Source organism: Chanos chanos, chromosome 5, assembly GCF_902362185.1.
Source record: "Chanos chanos chromosome 5, fChaCha1.1, whole genome shotgun sequence".
NCBI lineage: Eukaryota > Metazoa > Chordata > Actinopteri > Gonorynchiformes > Chanidae > Chanos > Chanos chanos.
In genome coordinates, this window is record NC_044499.1 from 22,783,764 (window position 1) to 22,799,269 (window position 15,506).

Here is a 15,506-nt window from a genome sequence, read left to right on the forward strand (position 1 = left end):
ACATACAGTGACACAGGTAGCACTTCATTGACTTTCCAACTCAAATGACCACACAATTCTCTACCTCATTTCATGTCAGCCATCACTATCCCGAGTGTTATGTAACGGATTAGGCACTGGAATTGGAAGTGCGTCTCCTGACTGTGTGTGTGTGTGTTTGTGTGTATAGCAACAGCTTAGTGCTCCATGTGATGAGGAGACAGCTGCCCTGCTGGAGGACTGCTATAATCTGGAGGAGAGTGAACGATTAAAAGAGGAGTGGAGACTTTTCAACGAACAGAGGAAAAACTTTGAGAGAGAGAGAAAGAACTTCACTGAGGCCGCAATACGCCTGGGCCACGAGGTTGTACGCGCACACACACACACACACACACACACACACAGTCAGTTTCAATTAGATGTGCAACTTTATATGTTGTGTCCACACAATACCTTTATAAACGCATATGAGTTTAGTTTTCTATCTCAGCTCATGACCTACCTGTAGCTTGCATTGGAAGACAGTGACAGTAATAAACCTTTACCTGATTGCAGTCATTTATGTCTGATCTAGCTATTTTGGAATTTATCATTTTTATTTTTATCTTTATTTTTTCTCGTGGTTCTTCTCTTGAAGAGGAGGGCTTTTGAGGAAGACCGTGCCCTGTGGCTGAAGAATCAGTTTTTGAACATGACGCCGTTTGCGGATCGAAAGAGACCTGCCGTCTCTGAATCACACACTGCCTTATCAGTCAGTGAGTTCCTTCTTCAATACTACAGCACTTGCACTGGTTGATAAAAACTGATTGATAAAAACTGGTGTTTGTCAAATTGTCTGTAGACATGCCATAAGAAACTATGGTATACATGGAAACCTTATTTTATCAGCATGAGAAATTTGTAGCACTATGGTGTGTAGTGTAGTACTATAATATTCAGTACTAACACTACGAGGGCTGAGTTGAGTGATGATAACACCAATCACACTCACCTGCTGTGCTAACCTGTCCTATGAGTGTACACACCTGGCTTATTAAATGGTCCTGGACAGAAAGAGGCAGTTGAGGTTTAAAAGCTAGTGATATATCTTAATGTGTGACAAATGTCATTTAGCTCCTGCAGGGTCAAATCATCTAATGAATCTCACTGTCGATTAAAATGTGTATTTGCAATGTAGTTTCTATCTGAAGGTTTAAGTAATGTCAAGGTCCAGGACAAGAGGAATGGGTCCATTTCACTTTGAATCCAATGTACAGCCCATAAAGCCATTGAATCAGTGTCATGGTTTTTTGTTTGTCTGTTCTGCTGGTCAAGGCACAGAGCCAGAGGCCAAGCTCCTGTCCACTCCAGCCCCGCTGACCAAATCCCAGTCCTGCTCTGGCTTCTTCACGCCTAAAGCTGCTCCAGCCAGGATGCCCTCCACCGCTGACCTCTACCGCACACTCTGCCTCATACCGGAGAGCAGGTACCGCAGTGATCTCACAGATACCCGTATATCACAGAGGAGTGTTACTGTGAGAATGCAGTGTTCTGTCAGATCCTGTCATTTATCACAGAGGAGCTTTATTGTATGAAGGAAGTGTTCTCACAGATCCTGTCATATCACAGAGGAGCGTTACTGTATGAAGGCAGTTTCTTACTCAGGCTTCAAATTGGTGGTGTCACAGGTATGAAATTTACCTAATTATTATTTTTTTTTGTCTTGTCTCCTTAGTTCTTCCAGAACCCATGGGAAACGTGGGAACAGTGGCAATCAGAGCAACAACACTTTGACCAAGTCACGTCTACAGACTGGACTCACAGATTGCAGCATATACTCACTGGTCGGAAATGAGAACAGCCCCATCTAGGGGCCAACATGTGTCATGTGTCATAGCACTACAAGACTCCATGCACCAAATCAGTAGCAATCCATGTGCTGAAAACAGAACAGAAACACACTGGGGAAGGGCAGATGTATTTCCTCAATAATATATTGTGAGGGAAATGTTTACATGTCATTCCCCCTTTGACCTTTGATTTATTATCGGTTAAAGTTTTTCCCGGTCTGGGAAGATTAAATGGACGTTTTAATGGACTTTAATGGCAATCTGAGGTGCCTAGTCTTGTTGGTCTAATATTCAATGACTGCTTCTTCAGCAATACATCACTTGCCAAGCGTCACGCAATCTGGTGCAGCACTTTAATCAACACGCCAATGTTTTCACAACAGCCCATTGCTTTCTAGACATGTTTCTTGTGTTATTTGCTATAGATTCAAAAACACTAACCTGTGAAAGGTTTTGTAGCAAAATTCTGTTTTTTTTTCTGCCACCTAAGATACATGATGTATGATTATAGCTGGCACAATTCATTGTTTTTAAAGAAAAAGTACCCATTTGGTGTATTAACACCTCCGTTGTCTGACTAATTTTTTGTTGTGTCCATGGGGGGAGATGTAGCTTTTCAAATGTTCTTTGTGTATTTGAATATCCCAAGTCGTAGTCTTTGCTTGTCATTCCAATGTTTAATGTTTTTGTTTGATTCATCTCATTGTTCTTGTTTGTTTTTGTATTGGTCTGGATAAATCATGAATGTTTTCTTCTTGGGGTAGAGCCACTCCATGTTGTTGTTTGTTTTGTTGTTTGTTTGTTTTTTAGAACTTATGAATGTAGGCTGCTCGAACAAATCAATGCAATAAAGTTTGAATTTTAATGTTCTCCACAAAGTTGTACAGTTTTTTTTAAACCAGTGCATGATAACATTTGTAACAAACCATCTGGTTCTGATTCATGAACCATGAATGTTTCTTCATTGTTAAGAAACATTGTCCGGCACCGAAAACCACCGTCAAAAAATCAACGTCTACCTAAAAAAGTGGTCATTTCTATTGACAGTAGAAAAAGACATTTTAGTTAATTATTTTACAAAGTAATTATTCAAAGTAAGTCAATTTTTCCATGCTTTAGTTCTTGAAAACATTGCCTTGCTGATAATGTGTATTGTTCATAACTAAAGTAATTTTCTTCATGCTTAAACTATGTTATTTTAGACAAGAAACTGAACGGGGAAGTGTTAATGACAGGTTTTATTGTATTATGAGATTCATCACATGGAAACTGCAATTTGAGGTATGTTACAAAACTCCACGTATGAGCCACACACAGAGACAATAATGAGTGATGTTTCGATCATCTTCAAAGCAACCTTTTTGATTACAGGGATACAGTAGCACCTTTTGGCTAGGCAGCTTCAAGAGTAAGTAAATTCAATTCGTTGACTCTATGGTGCTCTCTGACACACTCAAAGCCATGGTTTTAGGACTAAAGTGGCATGAAGGTAAACAGGGAGTGAGCAGTGTGCTTTCTTGGACAAGCTGACTCAGTGACGGACGTCCTGGCGGACTTCTTCCTCGTCCTCGATCTCGTCCTCCTCGTATTCACCCATTTCGTCAGCGGTGGCGTCCTGATACTGCTGGTACTCAGATACCAGGTCGTTCATGTTGCTCTCGGCCTCAGTGAACTCCATCTCGTCCATGCCCTCTCCTGTGTACCAGTGCAGGAAGGCCTTGCGGCGGAACATGGCCGTGAACTGCTCGGAGATCCGGCGGAAAAGCTCCTGGATGGCCGTGCTGTTCCCGATGAAGGTGGCGGACATCTTCAGACCCCTTGGTGGGATGTCGCAAACAGCCGTCTTCACGTTGTTGGGGATCCACTCCACAAAGTAGCTGCTGTTCTTATTCTGAACGCTAAGCATTTGTTCGTCCACCTCTTTCATGGACATACGTCCGCGAAAGATGGCGGCTACGGTCAGGTAACGGCCGTGGCGCGGGTCACAGGCAGCCATCATGTTCTTGGCGTCAAACATCTGTTGCGTGAGCTCAGGCACGGACAGTGCTCGGTACTGCTGGCTCCCCCTGCTGGTGAGGGGGGCGAAGCCAGGCATGAAGAAGTGCAGACGTGGGAAGGGCACCATGTTGACGGCCAACTTGCGCAAGTCGGCATTGAGCTGCCCTGGGAAGCGCAGGCAGGTGGTGACCCCGCTCATGGTGGCAGAGACGAGATGGTTGAGATCACCGTAGGTGGGCGTGGTCAGCTTGAGCGTGCGGAAACAGATGTCATAGAGCGCCTCGTTGTCGATGCTGAAGGTCTCGTCCGTGTTCTCCACCAGCTGATGGACAGACAGCGTGGCATTGTAGGGCTCCACCACCGTGTCGGAGACCTTTGGAGAAGGCATGACGCTGAAGGTGTTCATGATACGGTCTGGATACTCCTCACGGATCTTGCTAATAAGCAGGGTCCCCATACCAGATCCAGTGCCTCCACCCAGGGAGTGGGTAAGTTGGAAACCTTGGAGACAATCGCAATTCTCAGACTCCTTCCTCACTACGTCCAGGACTGAGTCGACGAGCTCTGCTCCCTCTGTGTAGTGACCCTTGGCCCAGTTGTTCCCAGCTCCACTCTGACCTGGAAATTCACAAAGTCAGCTTACAGACAAAGCGTTGCATATATAAACATGTTCCTTAATATCATGCTAAATTCATTACTTTACACAGTAGACCCCATGTTGTCACAGAAAGATGTTTCTAGGATAGGAAACCATTTTTTTTGTGTTTCATCATAACACATTGTAAATACCAGATGCAGGTTTTTATAAGTACATTACTCTGGATAAACATCAAACAAAATTTAAATAAACAGCTCACCTCATTGCTAGTGAACTGAGTATATGAATGCAAGTAAGATAGCAGTAACAATTTTCACACATGGTAGGTGGGGAACGAGTCTGCACTTATTCTACGAGACTGATAAACAGAACTGAACTGATTAAAAAGAACGATGAATTATTTTCTTAATCCTGATTGGAGGGCATTCTGGACCTGGGTGCTGTCTGTGTGACTGAGACTTAATTCCTTTGATTCACTCTGCTTCAGAGAAAGACAGCCCCGAGTCAGCATTAGACCCCCCCCCTCTCCTCCCCTCCCCTCCCCTCTCAACACTGAATTTTAGCTGAGTCACCTCACTCACTGTTACTGCAAGACAACATGCTATGACAGGGAAAAACCCTCACACCATATTCTCCTCCACTACTTCTCTTTTCCTCACCATTTTGCTTGCATCAGCAACTCGATCACACGCTAACAGAGCTGCAGCACGCACTGTGGCTATGTAAAACCATGGGCGTAACAGGATTTTTTTTCCAAAATGATACGGGAATGATGATTATTCAAAATGGCTGCCTTGTCCTCTGTTCCATCCCCACCTTCTTACCGAAAACAAAGTTGTCTGGTCTGAAGATTTGCCCAAACGGGCCAGAGCGCACTGAGTCCATGGTACCTGGCTCGAGATCCACAAGGATAGCACGAGGCACAAACTTACTCCCTAAAAAGAGACAGTGGAGAAAATGATAAACATTGCTAGCAGTGACACACACACACACACACACACAGGCTAGGTAAGGTCACTGGGTGTGTCAGATCCATTTTTCTGTGAACAGGTAAACATGTTGCTCCTGAATTTAACCAATAATAAAACATAAAATAAAATCTTCATGGCTTTTGCCGATTTAAATGATCTTAGTTTTAGGGTGATGTGAAATATGGGATTTGTTTTCACTATTTTCTTTTTTTTTTTTTTTTCCGCTCAGAGGTACAACCTGCTCAGCCCAGTGTTATGCTCTTAAATTTACCAGCATCTCCCTTTCTGCCCTGAAACTGCAGCTGTGAGAAAACCAGCAGAGAGAGAAATGATCGGCGCTGCTCTCGGCTGGTACGTGTGTCCTAATCTCTCTCGTTATGGTCTTTCTCCGTGTGTGTGTGTGTGTGTGCGTGCTCAGGGCAGCAGCCGAAGCAAGCACACGTCACCATCAATCTTAAAGTCCACCACTGAGGGAACTAATAAAGACGATATCCTAATTCCCCAGAGTGAGTTTAAGATAGCATTAGCATTTACATGAATGGACAGAATCTAATAATGAAAGACATTTTTAGGAAAATTAAATGCGGATGTGATATGCACGTTATATACTGCTTGAACGATAACTGATCCAGTCCCTAGGGAGAGACAAGAAGCTGAGAGGCCAAATCAATCCGTTGAGACAGCAGATCAATCGCCAGACCAGGTGTGACATTTAAATAATGTCTAATGTTAGGGCATGACACAGTCTCCACTGACCTTCAGTATGGCTGACCAACGATATCTAGACAAACAGCGTAAACCTGAGATTTAGGCTTGCCTACAGGAAAGCCAAAAGACCGCAACAAACTGGTCACAGGTCATCCTGTGAACTGTTGTTTCAAGTCTCCATTCAAAGGAGCTTTCTTCTGACATGGTTAAGGACTGATATGAATGACGCAAGCGGTCATTTAAACCCCGTTTTGCCCAAAATGAGTTCACAGCAATCCTTTAAATGTATTCTGTTATCACCGACGAACCAAGCTGCGTAGACAGCAAGAAAATAACTCTTACCCGAAGCTTCATTATAATACACGTTTATCCTCTCCAGCTGCAGGTCACTGTCACCTTGGTAACTGCCGGTGGGATCGATACCATGCTCGTCACTTATCACTTCCCAGAACTGAGACAGAGGGTTTTAATAACACATTATTAACACCATTTTGAGTACAGAAACACATTCACGGTACATTGAAAAGTTCATTATACGCTCTGACGCGTGTGACGTTAATTGAGGTACTGTGGAAATTTCCTTGACCTGCGGAGACGCGCTCGCGCAAGCATTTAAAAATCCCTGCGGAGCGCTCAGACCGCAGACCCTCAGTCACTGCGGACCCTTGTCCCATATACTTGTCCTAACCCGGCCACACCCAGATGGCTCAGCAGAAGGGTACACTAAGTCAGTGGTGAACAATTCGGTTTTCAAATTTAATTGTTTGTTGATTATTCGATCTGTCAGTGATGCTGAGTGTCATCAGCAGAATTAAGTTGCACGCTTGTCTATTTCAGATGTGGATTAAATGATTGCTTTCACAGCGACAATATTATTCAGTCGTAAAATCGTCTTGGTCAAAATGTATTTTTCAGTAATAAAAAGGACACTGAAATTATGGTAATCCAGAGACACACTTACAGCGAGGACACAAAAACCATTTCATATTTTCTCTGACATTTTGTCCTATGTCATACAAAAACAGATTTGAGGAAAAGTTGCAGATTTTTTTAAACAATCATTCACTGACTTCTCACCTTAGCGCCGATCTGGTTTCCACACTGGCCGGCCTGAATATGTACAATTTCTCGCATTGTGCAGCAACAGCGACAGGCAACCTAATGTCTCACTTTGACTGATTCCCCCAAAAGCTGCCGCTCCAGATGTCCCGCTCAGTAATTTCTGCACCTTGTGCCAGGGGGTATATCTAGGTGGAGTCACCGTTAAGGAACTCGATTGGATGGCGTAACATCCACCCTGTATCCCATTGTCAGTATTAGCCTATCAGCAGTCGCAGGTTTGATGCAGTGGTTAAAGCTGCGGCATCGCTGGTCCTTACATCACACCTATAGATGTCCTGTTATATGTGGAACAATGATTCGCCGGGCAGTTCTATAGATTTAATGGCTTATTCAAATATCGTGTGTCAGTGTTAATGTAGTATGTGAGCAATCAGCAAAGCTGAAGCTTACTGTATGTGCGATTTATGCAATGACACAGCGTTTTTGAGGTCACAGGGTACCAAAAACATTAAAGTACATTTTTCCACCAGAGGTCACTGTTGGCCACTGTTAACCCGGTCAGCTGTTAAAACCACAACACTGCAGTGCCAGAGCACTGAATGTTTAGGCCTTAATGTGATTTCACAACATCAAAGCGTGTTTATGAAATACACTGTATAGCCGCAAGTAACCCATTTGTTATGTTGAAATAACAGAGACAAAAACAATCTACCTAGCAATCTGGGATTTTGTTTAAATACACAAAACTATCTAAAATACTTTCATGCCATGTGAGACATCCACGTTATGCCTCTCAGCAATAATGCCAAAAACATCTAAGACAAAGAAAGTATGAAATTTACGGTATTTAATGGAGTTTAAAGTCTCTTCCTAAAGAACAAGTTTTTCTGTTTAAAAAAATGTGCTTATCTGAAACACATCTGATACAGAATATTTACTTTCCCTTACATACAACTGAAACTACACTGATGTTTAACCGCAAAGAATTATTTTTGTGTCCATGGTCTATAGGCTAACTTTATAAGCCCTTGAGTGCCCTCACATACAAAACCATTTTTACCAAATTCTGAGGTCTTTGTATGCTTCTGCGGCCAACCACATATTCTCTTTTAAAGATTTGATTGGATCTTTACCTGGTTTCATATTTTGACAGCTTATGAATCTCTGTGTTTACCATGTTAGATGTGATGGTCTGGAACCACAGAGACATGTCCAAAGCTTTTTAATTCTTCTGCCGTCACTGGACATCACAGGTGTCAATCAAACATCTGGGAAGCCCAGTGCTCACTCCACCAAGTTTTCCAAAGCTCTCTGGGACTGGCCAGTGTGTATGTGTGTATGTGTGTGTGTGTGTGTGTGTGGTACACTGTGGCAACTTGGAAGCCTTGCAATAATGTGGGGAAAATCTATATCAGTAGAAATTCCCTATTGTAAGGTTGTATTTCAGAATGCTGTGACACAGAATAAGTCTCTCTTTTAGCACATATATATATATAAACCTATGTTCTCTGGACACACTTTTCCATTCTGGCATCTTAGTACTCTCAGAGCTCCTCTGTTTAGAAACATTACAGGGTGTGAAGAGGGGGTGAGGAAAATGGTTGGACATTTGAGACACTATCTACATGTATTTATGTTCCAAGTTAAAAAAAAATGAACAATGAACTGGGTTCAGTTCTCTGACATATATTCACAGCAAGGTATCGCCTTCATCCAGACATCTGAGAAAACGCAAGGGGTGACTCCTCCTAAAAGTGTGACACAGCACACAATGCGCATACAACACACACATACACACACACACACACACACACACACACACACACACACACACACACAGTCATACAGAAAGGAGAAGAAGAACACAGCATCATTTACGGTGATCAATAAATAGTGAAGTTTATTACAACGACATGTATGGCTTATATACAAGTGCATTATGCATGTTAAAAATCCAGTAGAGTGATGCAGAGGAGATGCAGTCAGTGGCTTACATTCACTCACATGTGCTGTTGTACATACATTCAGAGCACACATCATACTGATTTGAACTTCATGAGGTATGCACTGGGACTATTCAGAGTGCACAAGTCTGTTTTCCGGCACCTTCAAACCAAGCAGTCTGACCTAAGCTTGCTATAGAGCTGCCCATCTCTTTTTATTATTATTTGTGGTGTTACCACACCTTAGTCAATGTTTTCAATGGAGGGGGAAAGCAAAGATTAGCTTACTGAACACAGAGTGGGAAAAAAAAATGTTTTCTCTTCTCAAAACCTAAATGGCACATTAGTTTGGGTGATCCACTGTCCTTTTTGCGGTTCTGGCTCAAGTTCAAAGCAGATTTTGGCTCATTCGTTTTCTCAGTGCCCAGTGTGTAAGATAAGAGAGCACCTTGTTGCATTTCCACTCATCGAACGTTGAGACACTTTGTGCTTATTTGCATGATGTCACATTTTGTCATTAACTCTCCAGATCAGAGAATATAGAGGGGGACTGAGACACACCCTATAGATGTATCTGTAAGGTACCAGCACGGTTCACACGGGGTTGATCTTTTTGATCATCAGTGCTGAGACCTGATGCTGGGAGTTCAAACACTCGCTGTTCACTTAGGTAAATGCAAGGTCAATTATTATAAGTCTGTGGCTTATTGCTTGTGATTCTGCGTAGCTTAACATCTAAATGGAGAGAACAATTCAATGGCTACTTTAGCTGTTAACTAGGCAGGGTAGAACATCTGTCCATGGTTTCTAGTTTGTGAACATAAACTGGCCATTTTGCTAACCCAAGACTGCTGGTTATACTTACTTTATAGACTTGTTGGTCTGAAACTGTTTTTAGCTATGAATCAAGCAAAGATACATATCTGTGGACAAGACATTCCTCTCATTTTTTTGCTAAATGGACACCTACATTTCCTGTGGCATCAACACAGAGTATTTTCAATAGGATAGAAAAGAAAAAAAACAACAACAACAACAACCAGTCCATCTTATTAATGTACCATATACTCCGCCAATATTTGCATTTTTATTTTCCAAATTTTTTTCATTGCTGTTCATCTCAGAACAGCTTGTGACATTACGAAAAATGGAACAGTCTGAATAAAAATGTGGACAATACTGTAACAACAGTTCATACAGATATTATTAAGAATACTTCCCTGGCTACATCTTTGTACACCCTACAGCATTCAATGGGAGGGAAAGGAGCGTGAGAGAGAGAGAGAGAGTTGTGGACCTTGCATGGTTTGAAATGTATTCAATGTGAAGTGTGAATCACGATCACACTTATTTTGTTTCTAACAATGATCGAGGTATGTTTTGTTAAAAAAAAAAAAAATCGGATTATTTTTTCATATCAGGGCGTTTGTTTCAAACATCACAGACTATCAGCAAAGTAAGTAACTTTGGATGAGTCTGCCAGTGCTACTCACCATCAGAGCCGTTCTTCCTCCCCCACTAAATCAACTCCTTTATTAATGTCTATAGAAACCATATGATCTCATCTACTTTTCAGTTACAATGTAAAACATCCCCCAATTAGTTTTAAAGTTCATTTGTTTTTTACCCAACATAAAATACGTACTTAAAGTTAGTGTGTGTTAATAATGTCTGTAAACAAACAAAGAAACAAAAATAACCCACAAAACTCACATTTTATGATCTAGCATAATTTTGGGTCACATTTCACAAATATATCCATTATTGCTGCTTCAGAAGATGCAACTTCAGGTATATATCATGTAATATACAAAAAAGAAAAATTAAATAGGTCTATGCTGTAGAACGTTGTTTAAGAACACACACACATTAAATTGGCAATGATATATTTTCAAAATATGACACACCTTTTGGCTTATATGAAAAGACAAAATCCTATTTTTGTTGTTTGTTTTAAAGTGGTATTTGTTCACATCACTCCGATGTGTTTGAAAAGTTCACATCCCTTCCATGTGTGTTTACATGCTTTACTTTGTTGGTATTTTGAGAGAAAAAAATAAAGTGCCACCTACATTCACACAGATTATGGTAAATTCTGAAGCTAAATATCCTGAGGGCAAACCACTCAGTACACTGAGACTGTAAAAAAAACACATCATTTTTCTTCTGTTTTTGTTTTTCTATAGTCAAGCTTAGTGTCAAAAGCATAACAGAATACAGTACGGTACAGTACAGTGTCACCTAGGTTACCACGGTCACAATGAACTCACTTGCATACACTAGACTGAGTATGAGTTGTGTCCCTCTCCCAAAAGCAAGAAAACAAGAACCTAAATGTTTCACGCTTTCCTTAAGTAGTCCTTCATTAGTGGTTTGCATTTCTGCTCTATGCCAAAGGTTTTAAGCTTTAGGTTTAATAAAAATTGCCATAGAAAGGTAGGAGAGCTGCAAACTGTGGAGATACAGGCTCGTTCAAAGCAGGTTTTTCAGGTTCCTGCTCACATGGGAGAGAGTGGTTTTCACTGAAACATTTTGTGACACATTTGCACATACCAGCACACACACACACATACATACACACACACACACGCACACACACACACACAAATTTGTGTGCGATGCAACAGAGAAAGTTGAAGTGGTCAGTATCCTTTGAATGTCATTTTGAGTGCCGTTTTCTGTCATCTATTGCCAAGTGACTGCATTGATACTTTCCCTTTATGGCCAGTGATGGCCTAACACAGACTGCACGCTGCTCCTCTGTTGGTCAAATTATATGTATTTATATCTATTTTTTGTTTGCTGTAACTAAGCATATGCTGTGCAAATAGCGAGTAATGACTTTTGGTTTTTCCATGTTTAGAGAAATGACTTCCGCTAAAATGCCAGACATGTCTACCACAGTCATCTTTAAAAATTTCTACCTAGACGATTAAGATTCCGAAAGGGTAAAATTCCACTTGGCACTTCTAATGCTGACCGCACTGTGAACGTCCAATGGTTTTCCATATCTTAAGGCAGATTTCCTTCACATTAAGCTAAAAAGGGGATGAGTGGGATAATCAGATTTAGTCCCACAAAGACATGCAATTTGGTCGTCTGGATTCTCCCGACACCCAGTGCAGAGACAATCTCGATATTTTTAGAGCCACATTCAACACAAAGCTGCCTGTTGGCAGTAACTGACATTGGAGGAAAAGGGATGCTTCATTAGTGAAAACCAATGGGTGGCTAAAATCCCTTTGGCATTAACTCTTTCATAGCTGCTCCCTTTTTTTTTTTTTAGTTCCTCCAATATCGCCTGCTTTCCTCTCCTCTTCCCCCTAAAATTCTCCACCATCTCTTTTCTCTCTCTCGGTAGACATCTTTTTCTGGAAAAAGCAGCTCGATATTTCTGAAGCCAAACTGAGTCAACCTGTGGCCACTGTCAAATGACATGCAAGCTGCTTCCTGGTGGATGACGGTCCTCTGAGGTAAGGTCGTCATGACGACGCCACCCCGTTGGCAGTGCTGGTCTCTGTGAGGATGGTGCCCGTTACTGATGGGGCACCAGAGTCTATGGGTGAAGACACAGTGGAGTCCACTGTTATGGGATGACCAGCTTCTGTAGACAAGTCTGTGTTTATGACAGGAGGAATGGTTGGTTCCATTACGGGGGGAGAAGCAGCAGTTTCGTCAATAGAAGTGGTAGAGTCCGCTGCGGCAGCAGAGGGAGGGTTGGCCTGCACGAGAGGCGTGGAGGTTGAGTCCACTGTGGAGGGATGGGTTGCAGGGGCAACTGATGGGGTAGAAGTGTCTGTGACAGAAGCAGGAGAGAGAGATGGAGGGGGAACAGCTGGAGAAGGTTCTAGTGCAGAGGGTGCAGGAGAGGTTACTGGGCCATGTGCAGGGGAATCAGCTATTGGTGGGGTGCTGGATTCTGTAGGAGACAGGGGAAGATCGTCATTCACCAGATGAGTGGGTGAATCTGTGCTGGAAGGTGGGAGGATATTATTTACAAGGTGAGTAGGAGAGTCTGCTGTGGATTGGGTCACAGGACTGGGGGGTAAGTTCATAGTGCAAAGGGGTAGGACGTTATTGACAGGGGGCGTGGGAGAGTCCACTGAGGTTGCGCTGGCCGAGGGAACAGAGGAATCAGCAGTAGATGAGAAAGCAGTGTCATTCAGGAAGGGAACAGGGGAATGACTATCACTGGCCAGGGAGTCCACAACATCAGGAGGCTCCACACTTACAGTTATAGCGTCTACCTCTAAAGGAGGAGAAGGATCAGTAGGGGTGGGGATGTGTGACTCGGTTGTGGAGGGGGGGGCAGTGTCTGTGTTAATGAGAGTTTCCACAGTAGAGGGGTGGAGAGTGTTGGTTGGTAGAGTAGCAGGACTCTCTGTTTTTCCAGGGTGTATGTTGTTGATCACAGACGGGGGGGGGGACTGTGTGGTGGCCGTCTGAAGGAGATCCGGTGCGGAGGACCCAGAGAGGGCCGTTTCAGCAGAGCCATTGGGTGCGTCGGGGGCGGCGGGTTTCATGCTGCGGAGAGGCAGGACGCAAGTCGTGCTCTGGATGGGAAGGTCCAAGGGCGCGTCGACGGCTGACGGCGCGGTCAGATCGATGACGGAGGGTGCTGTGAGGTCGATGGCGGAGGAGGCAGTGGACTCCATGGTGGAGACGGCCGTCGCAGCAGCCTCATGGAGCGGAGTGTCGTGCCCTTGGGCATAGTTGCGGTTCTCTGTCTTGGTCAACAGGAGGCGCTGTTCACCTGGCTTGCGGTGCGGTAGCAAGGGCTGCCGGGTGTAGGTTTCGCCGTCGGCTATGGTCTCTGGTAGCGAGTGATACCGTGTCTCCGGCAGCAGCAGGATGCAGATGATGCAGATAAGTGTGCAGCAAGCGAAGATGACGTGGTGCAGAAAGTAGCCCTTCTGGTTGTGTAGCTCCATGATCGGAGCGGTGAGCATGCCAAACCCAGCACTGGCCAAGACCAGGCCCAGCCCTCCTCCCCTACAACACACAGCAAAGGGCAGAGATCACACACGATCTTTAATGGTTCTTCCACATACACATGCTATCTTTATTGCCTGGTACACAGTATAAAGCCAGTCCTCTCCTGTTAAAACAGCTAGTATCTTTCAAAACAGTATCAAGTAAAAGTGAGTACTTTTCCTGCACAGAATAACCTATTATCCTTAGGTTATTTTTAGATCATTTCTATCAAAAAAAAAAAAACCTAAGAAAGCTAGGTGTGTAAGTGCTAGACTGGGTAGAGAAACTGTCCCTAAATGGTAAAGCATACTGGTCAGAGTGGCTCCTAACAGGCCAGTGGTAGTACTGGGATTTGAGTGGAGAACAGTGATCTGTCCCTACAGATTCACAGCTGCAAGCACAGCCAAATGTCAAACAGTCCACTATCTCTTAATATTTTAGGGTCTGGCACTGGTATGACTTTGACACATCCCAACGCAAATTTGACACATCAGCATATGGGTAATATCATTATCACTGGCATTGTGAACAGAAAGGAAAAAGTTACCTTAGTCTCATGAGAAACGTCAAATATTTAGATTATAGCTCAGCTAAAAGGCTGGTGTTGTAGCAGTGTGAAGAGCAAGGCTCATTTATGGTTAGCTGAGTTTCCAACTTGCAGAGTTTACAGGTTGTGATATTAAGATCTTACTGGACAGTGGACTCTTAATGTACAGCATAAAACTTTAAATAAAATATAAACTGAATAAAAAATGTACAGCATATAAATTCAGCATGGTGCTTACGTAGTGACACACAACGGTGACAGCAGCTGTCACAAAGAGAAGTAACTGATTATTTGAAATGACAGAACACTGCTGTAGTTTTCTTAGTTTCTTACTCTTTGTGCATTTTTTTGCAGCCTGCTTTTAGAGCAGCACTTATAAGATAATGCATTGCAATGGGATTTTTTCTTTTCTTTTCTTTTTGAATGTTACAGTACCACATCTGACCACCAGATAGAGCAAGATCTTGTTATTTCAGCATTACATCACAAATCTTACTCACTGTCTCTCTCTCTCTCTCTCACACACACACACACACACACACACACCCTTGATCTGTGGGTGAAAATCAACATCGAAAGCAGCATTTCAGTGTCACCTGATGACAGTGGGGGTGATCTCTGCGCAGAAGAAGATGCTCAGGCTGCTGACAGCGTGGGAGGAGAACATGCCGATAATGGAGAAAGCCACTGAGAAGTTTGACTTCAGCGTGTCTGAACGCTCTGCACAGAGAGCACAGGAGAGGAGGGCCAGTGAGAGAGAGAGAGAGAAGAAGAAGAAGAAGAAGAAACGTTAAACCAACTCACATTTCTCTCTTTCAGACACAGGCACTCGGAGGTCAGACAGGGACGAAAGGCTAAAACCATGAAAAATGAATACACACTTAATGGTGTAACCCC

The 15,506-nt window shown here is 43.0% G+C and overlaps 3 protein-coding genes across 5 annotated transcripts in view; 1 reads left to right on the top strand and 2 right to left on the bottom strand.

The window, feature by feature from the left end:
• ssx2ipa (synovial sarcoma, X breakpoint 2 interacting protein a) overlaps positions 1–2,634 on the top strand; it is a 10,702-nt gene extending 8,068 nt beyond the window's left edge. The window contains exons 11-14 of the mRNA XM_030774412.1: positions 170–343; positions 617–734; positions 1,294–1,444; positions 1,694–2,634. Coding sequence (XP_030630272.1) covers positions 170–343; positions 617–734; positions 1,294–1,444; positions 1,694–1,829 — 579 coding nt within the window. The 3' untranslated portion in view covers positions 1,830–2,634. The remainder of the gene's footprint in view (positions 1–169; positions 344–616; positions 735–1,293; positions 1,445–1,693) is intronic.
• Positions 2,635–3,339: 705 nt separating this feature from the next.
• On the bottom strand, positions 3,340–7,217 carry tubb2 (tubulin, beta 2A class IIa). 2 transcript variants are annotated; one of them, XM_030774441.1, is made up of 5 exons: positions 7,161–7,217; positions 6,420–6,534; positions 5,614–5,616; positions 5,229–5,339; positions 3,340–4,424 (listed from the first exon to the last, which is right to left on the bottom strand). In XM_030774441.1, the coding sequence occupies exons 1-5, from the start codon at positions 7,215–7,217 to the stop codon at positions 3,340–3,342; spliced, it is 1,371 nt and encodes a 456-aa protein (XP_030630301.1). The 2 variants fall into 2 exon arrangements, with proteins under 2 accessions (XP_030630301.1, XP_030630300.1); XM_030774440.1 differs by lacking the exon at positions 5,614–5,616 and having other exon boundaries at positions 6,426–6,534.
• A 5,210-nt stretch (positions 7,218–12,427) lies between these two features.
• LOC115811963 (solute carrier family 22 member 23) overlaps positions 12,428–15,506 on the bottom strand; it is a 37,756-nt gene continuing 34,677 nt past the window's right edge. For both annotated transcript variants that reach the window (XM_030774408.1, XM_030774407.1), the window contains exons 10-11: positions 15,206–15,329; positions 12,428–14,080 (exon numbers count right to left, since the gene is read on the bottom strand). In XM_030774408.1, coding sequence (XP_030630268.1) covers positions 12,571–14,080; positions 15,206–15,329 — 1,634 coding nt within the window. In that variant the 3' untranslated portion in view covers positions 12,428–12,570. The remainder of the gene's footprint in view (positions 14,081–15,205; positions 15,330–15,506) is intronic.